At 32.5% G+C, this 15,714-nt stretch overlaps 1 protein-coding gene across 4 annotated transcripts in view; it reads right to left on the bottom strand.

Moving 5' to 3' along the window:
• Nucleotides 1-5,117: 5,117 nt before the first annotated feature.
• Nucleotides 5,118-15,714, bottom strand: part of Slc36a4 (solute carrier family 36 member 4) — a 49,171-nt gene continuing 38,574 nt past the window's right edge. For 3 of the 4 annotated variants that reach the window (XM_015489991.2, XM_048796030.1, XM_048796033.1), the window contains 2 exons: nucleotides 13,355-13,524; nucleotides 5,118-9,690 (listed from right to left, as the gene is read on the bottom strand). In XM_015489991.2, the coding sequence (XP_015345477.1) occupies nucleotides 9,383-9,690; nucleotides 13,355-13,524 (478 nt within the window). In that variant the 3' untranslated portion in view covers nucleotides 5,118-9,382. The remainder of the gene's footprint in view (nucleotides 9,691-13,354; nucleotides 13,525-15,714) is intronic. The other variant, XM_048796031.1, reaches the window with a different exon arrangement.

Raw genomic sequence — 15,714 nt, 5'->3', positions numbered from 1 at the left:
AAGAATCTCAAAAGATTCTCCATCCTTATATTCACTGTTTTCATCAAACGTAAATTCTAGGGCTTATAACACTCCCACCCTTGCACCTATTCTCAACACATTTTGATTTTCCATGGATACAAACTGGAAAAAAACCCTTGAAAAAAAATCTTTCACCACATGTAGGCATTGTGTATCATTCCACCTACAACCTTTTACCAATGTCAGTTTTTTTAACCTCAGCCCAGTTAGTGGTTGCTCTGTGTTCTCTTGGACCATTAACTTTAAATGAATAGAGACAGGATGAGTGTTTAAATAATTTAAAAAATGGAGTGTAATATTAATAGTAAAAATAATTGTGTCATGTCAGTGGAAGAGATAATGTTGCTGCTAACCTTGGTTGAGTTTATTAAGTTTTCTGCTTAGCAATTGAAGCATTTGGTTTTACATACAGAATGCTTCTTTCCTGCATCTTTATTGCTTTTAAATTAGAGAATCCAAAGTTATGGTTATAGGTCATTTTAAATGTCATCAATTATTTGATGGCTTCGTCTCATCATTCTGGATATTCAGCTAAAGCACAGATCCAGAATTAATGGAAAGATTTACCATTGAGCAGTAAAGCCCCAAATCTAATTGAAACGAGGTTGTGACAAATCAATTTCTAATCTATTCTTTGAAAGCATTGCACTCTGCAGAGCAGTTCTTCATGTTTCATGCAGCATCTTGATATGATTTTTACATGTGCCTAAGATTTCATTGCTTTGTTTTCTCTTAGGAAAAGAAACTCATCAAATATTGTGAGTCAAAAGTTCAGTGACTGAGGCATTAGGACCAGAGCTTATTTTCTGTTTTGCTTTGTTTTAACCTTGATATTTTATCCTCGCCATTGAAAATTCATAGTGATTCATCCTGGAAGTAATATAATTCTGGCCTTTCAATATAATTAAGGATATTTATGAGCACACCATGCATTTGAAATGACAAAATTATCTTTTTAATATTATCAGCATCAATGGAGAAATTTTCCCATTCCTAATTTCTCAGCTCCTAGGACAACTTTCCCTCTGTCAACGAGCATTTTTATGCTCACTCTCCCATTTCTTGGAAGAATGTTCTGAAAAGGTATACTCAATACCTGCAAGCTATCACAGCTATATTTCTCACTATTTCCTTAATCATAAACTTGCAGCCAGGAGGTACTATGGTAGACTGGTAGTTTATCTCTGAAAACAAAGTAATGTGTGGATTTGCATTTAGAGGTCACTCATCAAGTCCCATAATAATTCAGTGGTCTGTCAGAATTGAGCACAAAAAATGTTCTCCAGTGTACATGATGGCTTGAAAATAACTTCTAATTAAAAAAAAATCTCCTGCTATGGGATGTGTTTTCTGTAGTATAACAACCAAAAGTCACAAAGCACTTCCTCCTTATATACTACACAGCTATATGTTGCTATTCTTGTTTTCATGTTTTCTTTTCTAGCTATTTGTACAGAATGATCATCTTGGCAGATTCACTTTCCCCAACACTTGAGGATTCTCATTTTTTATTTGCATGGGGGTCCTTTTATGGCACATGCCATGATGAAGTCAGTTAGTAGGTAGATTTTCAGAATGCTGGGAATGCCATCTTTGGTCAGAAGATCCCCAAAACTACTGAATATATATAAATATATCTCATTAACAAGCAGAGAACTCCTTGGTAACAAAAGTCCAGGAAAACATTCTTAGATTTAGATGTTACACTTTTGTATTTTTAGACAGAAAAGGACCACTTGCATTTTAGATTGCATCTAATTTTTAAACAATGGATAGAAAATTCACTTTTTTCCACAAAATTCAATCTGCTTACATAAAACATGAAGGGTTAGGAGGAAGGGTTTTTAAAATATTTTCCTTCTTATAGACTTCACACACATTGCCAGAATGTTCTGCATGTTTTTAAGGCTTGTCTGATTCTGTTTTCTTCAATTTTTTATTGATAAATAATGGTGCATTTTTATAGGGTGCAGTGAAACATTTCAGTACATTATGTATTTACTGATCAACTCAGATTATCATTCATCTCAAACATTTATCATTTCTGTATAATGGAAACATAAAAATCATGTCTTCTAGAGATTTTGAATTATATTATATGATATTACTGACTATAATCACACTCTGTCATAGAACACCTGAATATATTCCTCCTATTTAATGTATTTTGTACCCTTTAACCAATTTCTTCTCATGGAATTTTCTGTAGGACATTCAGACTTGATTGTCTTTGCTTTAGCTTTTTGTGCTAGCATACAAAGTGGAAAAGAGGGTTAGCCACATTCATTCAACAAATGAGTCATAGGGGCAAAAAACACAACTTTTCTCCTATGCTTAAAGATTTTAAATATCAGAGATTTAATATGGGCTTTTCCTTTCTTTTTTTTATTTATTTCAGCAACTTATTCATTCATTCAACAACTGTTTCTGAGCATGTATCATGGACCTAACACTTTTCTAGGCATCAGTGAACATAATCAACAAAGCAGCCTCCATCTGGAGATTGTATCATCAAAGGGAGGGTAAACAGACAAAACAAATTAAAAAATGAAGAACTACAAAACTCACTTTGAATAGGAGCAAGGCTGTAAGGAAAAGCTTGCTTATAGAAGAGATTCCTAAACTAAATCCTAGCAACTAAGGCTTGGCTAGGAAGAAAAATGGGTGAAAGTGTTCATTTTAGTCAGCTTTTCATCATTGTGACCAAAATAACTGACAAGAATAATTGACAGAAGGAAATACTTATTTGGGCTCATGTTTTCAGAGGTCTCAATTGTTCTGAAGTGAAGCAAGAGGGCATGGCAGAGAACAGGTGCTCAGTTCATGAAAATGGGGAAACGAGAGGAAGGTACCAGGGAAAAGACAAACCCTTCAGGGCATGCTCTCAGTGACCCACTTCCTCCAACCAGGTCCCACCTTCCAGTAGTCCATCTAGTTGATGAGGTCCAAGCCTTCATGATCTGATTACTGCCTAAAAGCCCACCTCTGAACTTTGTTGCATTGGAGACCATGCTTATGACACACAAGCTTGTGGGGGACATTCCATATCCAAACCATAACAGAGAAGGAAATCATTGGAGGTGATGGAGTCAATGCCGATCAAACACAGAATGTGTGTAGCATGTTTGTGGTGCCATAAGCTGTAAGGTGTTGCTTTTACCTGTAGGGTGAGACAGGGGTGTGCTGCTCTGGTACCACATTAAGAATGTAGGTCTTTGATCAGTCATGACTGGAGAAGGATACAAGAAAAAAGAAAGGACAGTTCAACTCCTGTTTCCTTGAAAAGTACTGATAGGTGTTGAAACTATAAATAAGACACCACAGGTCCATGATGGAAGGTGCTATACTGCATTTTTCTTTTCTTTTTATCTACTTTCTTAGTCTACTGTAGACCTGTTCGAGCTTGGCCCACCACAGGACTTCGTACCTCCTCACTCAGTGTGGGTGAATATTTCATGGTCATTCTCTATCCAAAGTCCAAGAAACAGCACAGAAGATAACAAAATCACTTCCTAATTTCTTCACAAGATTAACCAAACAGCTTGAGTTAAGAAGCAGTTTATCATCCACTACTAGCTTTTCCTATGCTTTATAGTACAGAAAACTGTTGAGAACCAAAAGACCTGACTCCTTGGTACCATATTAAGCCATCAAACAAACTCCTTTGCAGGGAAGCTTTCAACCAAATCTCTTCTTCAAGCACTGATGCATGTTTCCCAAGAATACTACCCCCTGAAGTCCATGGACCCCTGGAATGTGAGCCCCATCATTCCATATGCAAAATTTTGTTAGCATGTGTTTATCTCTTAAGAAAAACTGCTCTAAATCTTTTAAATTATAATTTTTTCAAAGTAACCATGCATCTTTTTCCTCTAGCAAGTATTCTACAGGGATTTTCACTACATTTACATCTTTATGCACCTAGTTCCCCTACCCTCTCTCTCTTTATATATTTATATAAATATATAAAGAGAGAGAGGGAGAGATATGTAGATACAGACAGACAAATCCCTGTTCCTGCTCTTGCTTGCCAGGAACATATACTACTACTTTGTTGTTTTGGTGCTGGGGATTGAACCCAGGGTCCCAGGCATGGTAAGCATATGCTTTACATCTGAGCTATACCCCTGTGCCTAATAAGGTTTTATAAATTCCACTGCCTCCCCCAAACCATTTCCCTTTATTTCTCTTGCAGTCTCCTTTGACTCATTATTTTGAAATAGTGAAATCCATTTTCTTTATCCTAATACCTTGGCTCCATTTTCTGTTATTACACAAGAATATTTTTACAGAATTGCAATCAACAATTTATATATATTTTCTTTCCCAAATTAGAAATCTCTGTACAATATCTATTGTATTCTAGGTGAATACAATTAATGAACTCTTTATTGCTGAACTTGAATTGTTTGCAATTTTTCACTGTTAAAGCCCAATGGTGCAGATATAGGTATAGTCTTTAGGTATAGTCTGTCTTCTCTGCTATAAGACATCCTCAGGTGACACAAAAGCAGAATCCCTGATGGATAGGTATAAATATTTTTGTGGTCTTTGACAAGGGGTTAACATAGGCTTTCCAAAAGCATTGTTCCAATATAATGTTGCAAGCAAAGGGTCCATTGGCAAGAAGTTGGGATTTTTATCATTTAAATTTTTTATATTCTCTATTTTTTAAATGGCACAAAAAACTTTACTGGGTATTGAACATGATTAAATATTTGTATAAAATGTGTAATGTTTACAACTATCACCTCAAACACATTTTTCTTTGAGGTGAAAACATTTACAATTCTTCAAGACTTTTTGAGATCAGGAGAGTGATAAATAATCAAAGCAGCATCTGCAGAAGGCTAATCCTGCATTCACTCTGTAGGAAGTTTAAGCCATGGTTTTGAATGGGTCCTTTCATTTTTAATCAACTTCTGTTCTTAATCTTAGAAGTATTCAATATTAATTTCCAAAATGACAAATAATTAACCATAAAAACTGATTTAGGTGTTATTATGAGAATATTATACTAATACCATTTTCAGCTTATGACATCTGTTCAAAGTCATTTAAACTTTACAAAGGACTTATTTATTTAAAAAGGCAACTTAAAGCAAAATAATTATGTTTTATTGAAAATTCAGAAGCATTACAGTACTTTAAGACAGACTTTTTCATATTCTTTTACAAAGAAAAATAAAACAATTGACTCGAGCACAATGATATTCAGTTCTAAAACTAACAAAATCCTTTTGAAAAACAAAAATCCACAGCTTGATTTATTTAGGTCATAAGCATGTCTTTTCCTATTTGTTGCCTAGAAAACTCAAATGCACAATTTTTTAGAGTGATATTTCCAATATATCATCTTTCAGGATCCAATTTAAATGGTAGATTATATTTTTATCTAGTTCACGTAAGTTACTGGTGTGTGTTTGTACATGTGGGTGCACATATTCCAGCAGGAATTAGCCTATTTTAACATAAACTTTAAAGAATCAGCGTGATCCATCATTTCACTTATGAGAGGACAACAAATACCATGTCTAGTCATTTCTTAAGCATATATTCTGATCTCCTAGGCCAAAACCAACCAGTTTCAGAATGATATGAGACCTAGAAGTAAATGTTAGTGGTATGTATTAGACTAACCATAATTCTATAAAGTATTAACTATTACAGTCTGTAATTTAATGTTAGAAGTATCCAATCTTTTAGGTCAGCTTCTCAAATTATAGTATGAAGAGGGAGCCAAAAAGACCAAAATAAATCAACTTTTTAAAATTAATGTTTATTTTTATAGCAAATTATTCTATGCCTCAACATTCATTGAAATACTAGTATTATTTAAATAATTTTATTTAATATATACATCAACTCTACTCTGTATCTTCTCCCTTTTAAATGAAAAATAAGAGATAAAGAAATGGAATTTGGGTACCTATTGTCAACAAATGCATTACTCAGATGTTACATTGACATCTGTGGTGAAGAGATAGACAGGTAAGTTACAGCAAGATCTGTGTTTTTTCACCACTAGAAATGGCATAATATAGAACTTTAATATTTTATAGTACTTTGAAGTTAAACAGCTTCTATGTAACTATTAAGCAAATATTGAGGGAAATCAAATCCCATTAGAAAATTTATAACACATGCAGTGTATAATCCTCTTGTAAAAATTTAAGTGCATTTTCTACACAAGAGGCAGAGATCATTTTAATAAAGAAAAATTAAGGACAGAATTAAAATGTAATGTGGCATTTGCTAATACAATACTTATTTTCATTTGGTAACAGCATCTAAAGTAATCTTCAACCAACAAAAACTCTTACTTAATTGTAAAGAAATCTGGCCATGAGGGATAAATTTCCTCTGACAAAATGTTTGGGAAGCAGTGTTTTAACAACAAGTTGACTCTGATCCTAATAAAACTCTAGGTGTAAGGGAGCAGAGATAACTTGGTACAAACAGAGCTTCACCAGAGGTAAATAAAGGTTTTCTCCCCTGCCCCACCCATTCAGCAGAGATGACTCTCAGACAAGACAACTTTCAGAAAAAAATTTTCACTGTGTAGTAGATAGATGCTGTCATTTCAACCATATCATGATGGACCAAAAAACAGTAGACACAAAATTCCACAGGTACAATCACTCTCAATTCTCCCAGCTCCCAAAGTAAAACCAACAGCTGATACAATCAAAATATTTTCTCCAAAAATCTTTAGAAAATGTTATGACTCATAAAAACTAAATTTCAGAAAAATATTACCAATGATAAATATGTATTTCACTGCAGAATCATTGACACTGAACTAATGCATATTCATGAGCACTCTGTGCATCCTGATCTTCCACCAAAGACAGCTTAGTAAGAAATGATTTTTTAATAACAACACAATGCTTAAAAAAAAAACTTCACTTAATGCTTGTACCCCACTTTCACAAAAAACTGGCATAAAATCTGTAATGATTATGTAGTAATATTATTATCAAATACGCTTAAATAAGAGTGCATTGAAACATTGCATTTAGTGTATCTTAAAAATTAAAACCATTTTCTCCCCATTTAGCCCTTCTTCCTTTCTAAATTTCAATTTTTTCTTGTAGAATCTTGATAATTTAGTGACTTTCAAATTGGATGTTGAGTCAGCATTATCACTGCATATGAAAGCCCAGTTGACAATATGCTCAAGATGTGTTGATGCTAAATGTAAAATTTATTTTTATGAACAACTATTCAATATTTCATTATATTTTATTAATTCCATAAGGAAATAAATAGGTGAAAGTACAAAAATAAAATTTCACACAGACTATAAATACATTGTGAAGACAGCTGACAAAAAACTAATGCTATTTTCCATTAAGCAATGGTTTTTTAATCATTTTACAACTTATAAATTTTTAAAACATCTAATTTATTCTTAGATTCAAGATTATATAACATTAGTTTCAACGAAGATTACTTTTCCTTTTCCATATTCTCTTAGTATGAATAAAGACTCAATGTAACATATTTAATACAAAAGTATTACAAAAATTATTATTGGCAATACTTAATGTAAATGTTTTTAAGAAGTTTTGATTCTTATGAATCTGTAGCAAAATAAAGCTTCTGATATATTTTTAGGATCATACTGATGATCAGTGAATGACATAAGCAAAAAATACCTATGTAAACATTTATATACAAAAATAGAGAATATATTCTCTACAGTGAGTTTAATGGCATCTTGCAGCATTATCCATTAGACTACCACCAGGCCAATTAAAATGTTCCATGTTTTAAAGTTTGAATTTTTTTAAGTCAGAAGAAATTCTTCTCCTTATGCTTTAAACTTAATAATTTTCATCTTCCCCATCAAATGAGATTATTTGTTCTGGTTATTAAGTGTGCTTGAAGAATTTGGAAGAATAGAAGGTATTTCTCTGGAAGATACCTGGAGTGTCTCAATATTTAGTTAACAGATTATTATTGTTTGAATTTTTCCTATCCATTCATTTTTTAAAAATATTTTTTAGTTTTTATAGTTGGACACAATACTTCTTTTTTATTTATTTTTATGTGGTGCTAAGGATCGAACCCAGCGCCTCACACATGCTAGGCGAGCGCTCTACAGCCCCAGCCCCCTATCCATGCATTTTATGGTTCTTTTATTCTGCCCATTCAGATCAATGAAAGACTGGAAGAAGGAAAGCCATAGGGCTGAAAAAATCCACAAGTCCTATATTTCCTCAGTATCTATTTTCTGCTATTAAGGAAGATAGTGTCTATGAAACTGAGGTAAGAGAAGGAACATAAGGAGAGCTCCAGCCACAAACACTGCAGCACGGCCCATTCTAGCCCACCATGTCATAGCAGCAATGGTCTCAATTCTGTATTAAAAAACAATTGCTTCTTTCCCTTGCTGAGGTATGAAGCCACAGTGCTCGGTTCTTAGTTTCCTGGTTTTCTGTTCAGGTGATGTATACTATTCAAAGATCATATACCCACTTTCAAAATATAAAAATATAATTAAATAGACTCAACAATAAAATTAAACTGAAGATAATTTATTCTTGGATGTGATGTGAAAAATAAAATCCCTGGCCTGGTAGTCAAGAAATCAGGTTCTCTTTTTCTCAAGCCCAAGCGGCCTTAACCAAGTTGCTTAACTTTTCTGAGTCTTCACTTACAACTTACAAGGAGTTGTACTGGGTAACCTTTAAAGTCCCTTCCAAATCTGACTGAAACACTAAATCAGAATCTTGCTAAGTACCTCCTGCCTAATATGAAGATCACCTACTATACAGTACAGTGTAAAAATAATTCTGTTTGGGGGATTTTCTGATGCTTATATAATGGGAAGTGTATTTTCCAATGGATGGGCTAAGCATAAGTAAGTATTTGGCTAAATACCTAATAAAAACAATCCAGATTTTCTTACGTTATACAAAAAGCTTACTCTGATATTCACTGGGATGGTCTAGAGAGAGACTTTTGTTATGTATGTCCTGATTTAATTCCCAAACTGTTGAAGTCCTATATCTCCTCAACTTGATGGCAAAAAGGTAGCATGGGGGTAAGAGAGAAATCTTGATTAAAGTGTTTCTTACAGAAATTATAAATAATTTAGAAATATTTTTATTCTTTAATTTTTTTATATTTTAATTGTCCAAAGTAATTTAAACATTATTGTATTATTTAAAGCATGTCATAGTTCACCATTACTGGTAAAGTATTGTAGTTTTCTGCCAAAATATTAACACTGTGCCAAAAATGGGGAGAGGATGATCTATTTTTGAGTATATGGTGATGTGTATTTTACTGTTCTTATTTTAATTGCTTTCCAAACTGAGACAAAAGTATAAGAATCTGAACTCTGCTTCTATTATTTCAAACCAGATGCTAAGCATGTTGAATTCAAATTCAGAGAGGGATTTTGTGGAGTACCAGCTACATCTCTGGTAGTTGGATAAATAATTTCTTCAACAGTTACATATGTACCTAATAAGAAGCCAACAACTCCAGTGAATGCTATAGAAATATTTTTCAGGATCATCCATATATTGTAATGTTCCTTAGAAAATGTAAGAATTTCAACCAAAGGTGGTAGAATCAGGGCCAATGTGCTGCTGCTCACAGCTCCAACAAAGGAAATTACGATGTCTAAACGAGGAATAAGAATTGCTCCAGCACCTGAAAATAAAAATACATATTTATCTAGTTTAAATATCTAGTACTTACATGAGTACTAAATACAGTATGAATACTTACTGAATACTAAATATTTTTCAATATAGTAAAAATAGCTAATGGAAGTCAGACTACTAAACTATTGCTTTGGAAAACTCTGCTATAGTTTGTTCTGAGCAGATTAAAAAAAAAGGGAAAAGAAATCAAAACAGTAGAGTGATACTTCTTGAACTTTGACTTGTCAACAGTTTTGTATATAAACAATGTTTAATTTTTTGCTCTACGGAAGTTTGGATAGTTTATTTCCAAAGTATTTGAATTATTCTGCCTGTCATACAGATCATTCTACAATGCACAAAACAGGGGGTGATATGATATAAATAAATGGGAGCGAAGAGACACCTAGTCCTTACAGTAATATTCCAATTAATCAAAATGGAAAGAGTGATGGAAGTAGAAAATCATTTTAACCAAATACCAACATAATCATTGAACAGGAAAACTCACTCAAGGATGTTACAAGTGAAGATCAGGATATTTACAGAGTCTCACAATACCTCTCTACAACATACTAATTATAAAAGGAAAAATAGTGTCTTTAAAATGGAGATCTAGGTCAGAGACCATGTTAGCCAAGTGAACAAAGTTGATATCACCAGTGAGACATACTAAAACCATGATGCGATGTACTAAGAAGTGCAGAGCATCACTCCTTTGTAATTCTTTTTTAAATGCTTGATTTTACTCATAAGCAAGCATCAGGAAAATCTAAACTGGACAAAATGCTACAAAATTACTGGCACTTCAAAAGTGTCAAGTTCAAAGACAAAGAGACAAAATCAAAAATAGAAAGACAAAGACAAGGACTATCAAGACTAGAAGAGACTAATAAGACATAATAACTAAATTCAAGTTGAACCTTGGATTGATTCCCAGACCAGAAAAGAATATTAATGGGAAAACTAGAATAAAGTCTATATATTGGTTAGTAGCATTATACCATGTTAATTTCCTGGATTTTAATAATTGTATCATAGTGACATAACATAAGAACATGAGAGGAAGCTATGTAAAAGATTTATAGGAATTCTACCTTCTTTTACAACTTTTCTGTTACATTACTTCAAACTAAAATGACTTTTAAATAAACTGAGTTTAGCTCAGTCTTTAATTGTATATATTTATGGGGTATAGTGTGGTAATTTGATAGATGTACACAATATATAATAGTCAAATCAGGATAATTAAACTAGGCAGGGTGGCACATGCCTATAATTACAAGGGGGGGTGGGGTGAAGGCAGGAGAATTACAAGTTTGAGGCCAACCTGGGAAATTTAGCAAGACCCTATCTCAAAATAAAAAATAAAGAAAAGGTTGGGGATGTGGATTAGTGTAAAGAATCCATGGGTTCAATACCTAGTACTGCAAAACAGAAAAAAAAAATCAGAAAAATTAGCATTTCCATCTTCTTATCATTTCTTTGATTAGAGAGCATTTCAGTTTATCTTTTCTATCATAAAATATATAATAGGTTGTTGCAAATTACAGTCACCCTACTGTATTGTAAAACACCAGAACTCATTTCTCCTAACTGCATGCTTCACTATTGTCAGAAGAATTTTCTTCCAAGCTGTTTTCAAGTTTGTAATTTGTAGCCTGGTGCTTTCTTGATCTTATCTTGATCTTATCAAAAGGTGTCAACAGAAATGTTTATAAACATCAAAAATCATAGTCCTTCTTCATATTATATTTAAATTGTGATTTGTTGAGAGTTTGGAGTTGCTAGCAGAAATAACAGCCGAATTTGCTCCATGCATGCTGTGGCAACACCACCATCACTATCAACAATGACAAACATATCACCAAAGTTTTTTCTTTGGGGCCAATTATGCCAGTGTTGACTCTCCTTTACTTGTCTTCAAATAACAAAGAATTAGAGACTTGTCTCTAATTCTTTGTTATCTCTCTAAGTTCATTTCCTTTTGCTTTTCTTGTTTCTAGCTTCTTTGTCTTTTATTAAATTTTCTGTGATATATCTATTTCCCTACATATGGTTCAAGTGAAATACTGCTGTGAGAAACCATGTGGAAAAATACTATATAATGTTATTATTTATATATTAAATTTCTACCAAACATTTTAAAATCAAGTAGTAGTATAATTTCTTTTTGTTGTTGTTGTTGTTTTAATTTTTTATTCTAATTTGTTATATATGACAGCAGACTGCATTACAATTCATATTACAGAAGTAGTATAATTTCAATGAGTTAAAGCCGTATTTAAAATCTTATATAACCAATATATATTTGCTACTGAAAATGACTTTAAAAATGTCATTTAGTAATGAAATGAGTAGACAAAGTAGTACATAAACTTTAGACAAATCCATAATACAAAAACTCAAATGGGCAAATACAATAAAACTAAGGAATGTTTAAGATAAGAATAGTTTAGTTATTAAAAATATTCACTATGGGATTATTATAAATACATTGGCCTGTGTCATCTACAGACAACTATCATAAATAGATCTACTAAGTGCTAAATAAATTTATTCTGCCCATGTGCAGAAATGGATAAAGATATTAAAAATTCTGGCCTCTATTAATATGTATACAGAACCCTAAAGAAAGAAATCAAAGAAGACCTTAGAAGATGGAAAGATCTATCTTGCTCTTGGATAGGCACAATTAATATTATCAAAATGACCATACTACCAAAAACACTATACAGATGTAATGCAATTCTGATCAAAATCCCAATGACATTCCTCATAGAGATAGAAAAAGGAATCATGAAATTCACCTGAAAAAATAAGAGACCCAGAATAGCTAAAGCAATCCTTAGGGGAAGAGTGAAGCAGGTGGCATCACTATATCAGACCTTTAAAAACTATACTACAGAACAAAAGTAACAAAAACAGAATGGTATTGGCACCAAAACAGACTGGTAGACCAATGGTACAGAATAGAGGACACAAAGACTAACCCACAAAGTTATAATTATCTTATATTAGACAAAGGTGCCAAAACTGGGAAAACTGGAAATCCATATGCAACAAAATGAAATTAAACCCCTCTCTCTCACCATATACAAAACTCAACTCAAAGTGTATCAAGGACCTAGGAATTAATTTTTTTTTCTTTTTATTTAGTCCAATTATCAAAATGTCAATAAAAGCAATGTATGAAAACCCATTTAATTTTTTAAAAATAAATTTTTCCTACTGGATATCTCATGAGCCCCCCAAAAATGGGCTCATCAACTTTATTTAGCAATATGATTTCCCTTATAAATTGATGTAACTCTTTTATATTATTACTTTAATACGTTTTATCTATTCTTTCCAGTTTTATTTTTCTCTTTCAAACAAAATATAACACAATCAATTCTTTAAATATAGGCACAAGCTCCATCCACACTGCTCAGTGTGATTTATGGAGTTGACCAGAAGTTCTAGGTCTATATCCTCTAACCCTAAATGGGCCAAAACAGAATTCCCAGAACTGCTTGTTCCTTGGAATACCAATAATATGACCATTTTAGCAATCCCAGGCTGGTCCAGTGTTGTTATGCTTCCTGTTATAATAGTTTATTTGTGATAATATAATTTTAAGAAATTCAACAATAAAAATTATTTTAATATAAGTATGCAGTGATACTTACAAGTAATACTAACCAAGAAGGATCTTATCCCAAATTCACAAATTTGCTTCCATTTAGCATGAAATTTGGATGTGACTCCAGGGATAATAATTTCTGCTGGAACATAGAACTGAATTGAATATGTCACAAAGATGCCAAAGGAATACAGAATTTTCACTGACTGATATAACCTGTTGAGAAAAATCAAAAATTTAGTCTTAATATGAATCTAGCTTACCTCCTTTTTATTTTGATAAGATAAACAAGAAATTCAGAAAAACAACAAACGAACTTGGACTAGAACTCACTAACCAAAAATATTGTTTGTAAAAAAGTCAACTGATCTCCACTAATTAGATTTCTAGATGATATTTGAACTTTGACAATCCTGAAAAGTTTGGACGTGGCATGCAAAGCTTGGCTATCTACTATTGGGAAGACTTCACTGTGGGCTAAGGGCTAAACCAGTGTACTGAGGGTACGCTCAGCCCCATCAAGAGCTGATGTTTTTCAACTTTCTTTTTATAAATTAAGCATATTTGTTGTCTCTGAAATCTTGAGACATGACTCAGCAATCTGTATTTAGAAGAGAAACTTCAGTGAATTCTTAGTCATAGTTTATCTTGCTTAAAAATCTTGGTATGACGTTATTCGCAGCAGAAATAGGAGGGGTCTAAACAGTTTCAACATGTAAAGTTTTCTAAATTATACTGCCTGTGTTAAAATTATGTTAATAATGGAAACAGAGTTCATGGGATATTATTTTGTCCAAAAAATTTTATCTCTTTGACACTCAGTACTTCAAAATAGCACAGAAATTTTAAGTTTCAATAATATTCTTAGATTTCTTTTAAAAATTATTTTTCAATAGATACCTAATAATTGTACATATTTATAAGTATACCACTATAGTATATTTTGGTATGTGTATAAAATGTGTGATCTCTGAATTTCTACATTATAGATAGCCTCCTATCAAACTCAGTATGCATATTTTGATAAAAATTTTAGTAAATTTCTTTTGTCTGGCAAAAGATTTATTTTATTTATTTATTTGGTACCAGGGATTGAACCCAGGGGTGTTCAGCCACTGAGGTACATCCTCAGCCCTTTTTATAAGTAATTTTGAGATAGGGTCTCCCTAAGTTGCTTTTGAACTTGTGATCCTCCTACCTCTGCTTCCCAAGCTACTGGGTTTACAGGTTTGCAACCACGGCACCCAATGAAGATTTTTTTTTTAATATTAAAAATGACAATGAATAGAAAAACATACAATAACAGGCCTCAGTAGAACATAACAGAACCTACACCCTTGGGCTATAGAAAATAAAATTAATGTGTTCTATTTTTAATATATCAATATTCCCCAACAGTCAAAAGAAACATCCAATCACTCTTGTTTTTTTTTTTTTTTTTTTTTTTTAAAAAAAAAAACTAGTGAGGAGGCAGGGNAATCACTTTTTTTTTTTTTTTTTTTTTTTTTTTTAAAGAAACAAACTAGTGAGGAGGCAGGGAACTGAATGTGCTGTGGCATTAGAGCAATGATTAACGTGTGTTCTCTTTTAGCAGCAACATGATCTATAATCATAGACTTTTCACTTAAGAGTTCTACTTTCCCTCCTAAGAGTTCTAAGCACAGGGAAGAGTATTTTCTTAGGATATAAATTATTTATAGATTGAGGCTGGGGTTGTGGCTCAGTGGTAGAGCATACACCTTGCATGTGTGAGGCACTGGGTTCGATCCTCAGCACCACATAAAAATAAACGTATTGTGTCCATCTATAACCAAAAAAATATTAAAAATAAATAAATTACATATTTATAGAGTTTTCTTTCTTAGCATATAAAATCATTTAGGATATATATCATTTCTTAGGATACAAATCATTTAAAAGGATAAAACATATTCTATTTTTGGTAAAATGTTTAATTAGGCTTTAAGTTTATTTCTGATGTCTTAAAACTTAAGTAGTAAGGATTATAAACAGTTCTTTAAACTATGGCCAAGCAAGAAGAAATTCCATAAGTATTCTGTTATAACATATTCATCACATAATTAAGAAGATATTGCTAAGTGAAGTTAGCCATTCCCAAGAAAACCAATGCTGAATGTTTTCTCTGATATAAGGAGGCTGATTCATAGTGGGGTAGGGAGAAGGGGAACATGGTAAGAATAGACAAACTCTAGATAGGGCAGAAGAATGGGAAGGGAAGGGAGGGGGGCATGGGGTTAGAAATGATGGTGGAATGTGATGGACTTTACTATCCAAAGTACACGTATGAAGACACTAATTGGTATATTCATATACTTTGTATACAACCAGAGATATGAAAAAATTGTGCTCTATATGTGTAATAAGAATTGTAATGCATTCCACTGT

This window comes from Marmota marmota, unplaced genomic scaffold, assembly GCF_001458135.2.
Source record: "Marmota marmota marmota unplaced genomic scaffold, marMar, whole genome shotgun sequence".
In the NCBI taxonomy this organism is placed as follows: domain Eukaryota; kingdom Metazoa; phylum Chordata; class Mammalia; order Rodentia; family Sciuridae; genus Marmota; species Marmota marmota.
Note: the sequence above shows the minus strand (reverse complement) of the source record. Positions and strands in the feature narration are given on the sequence as shown.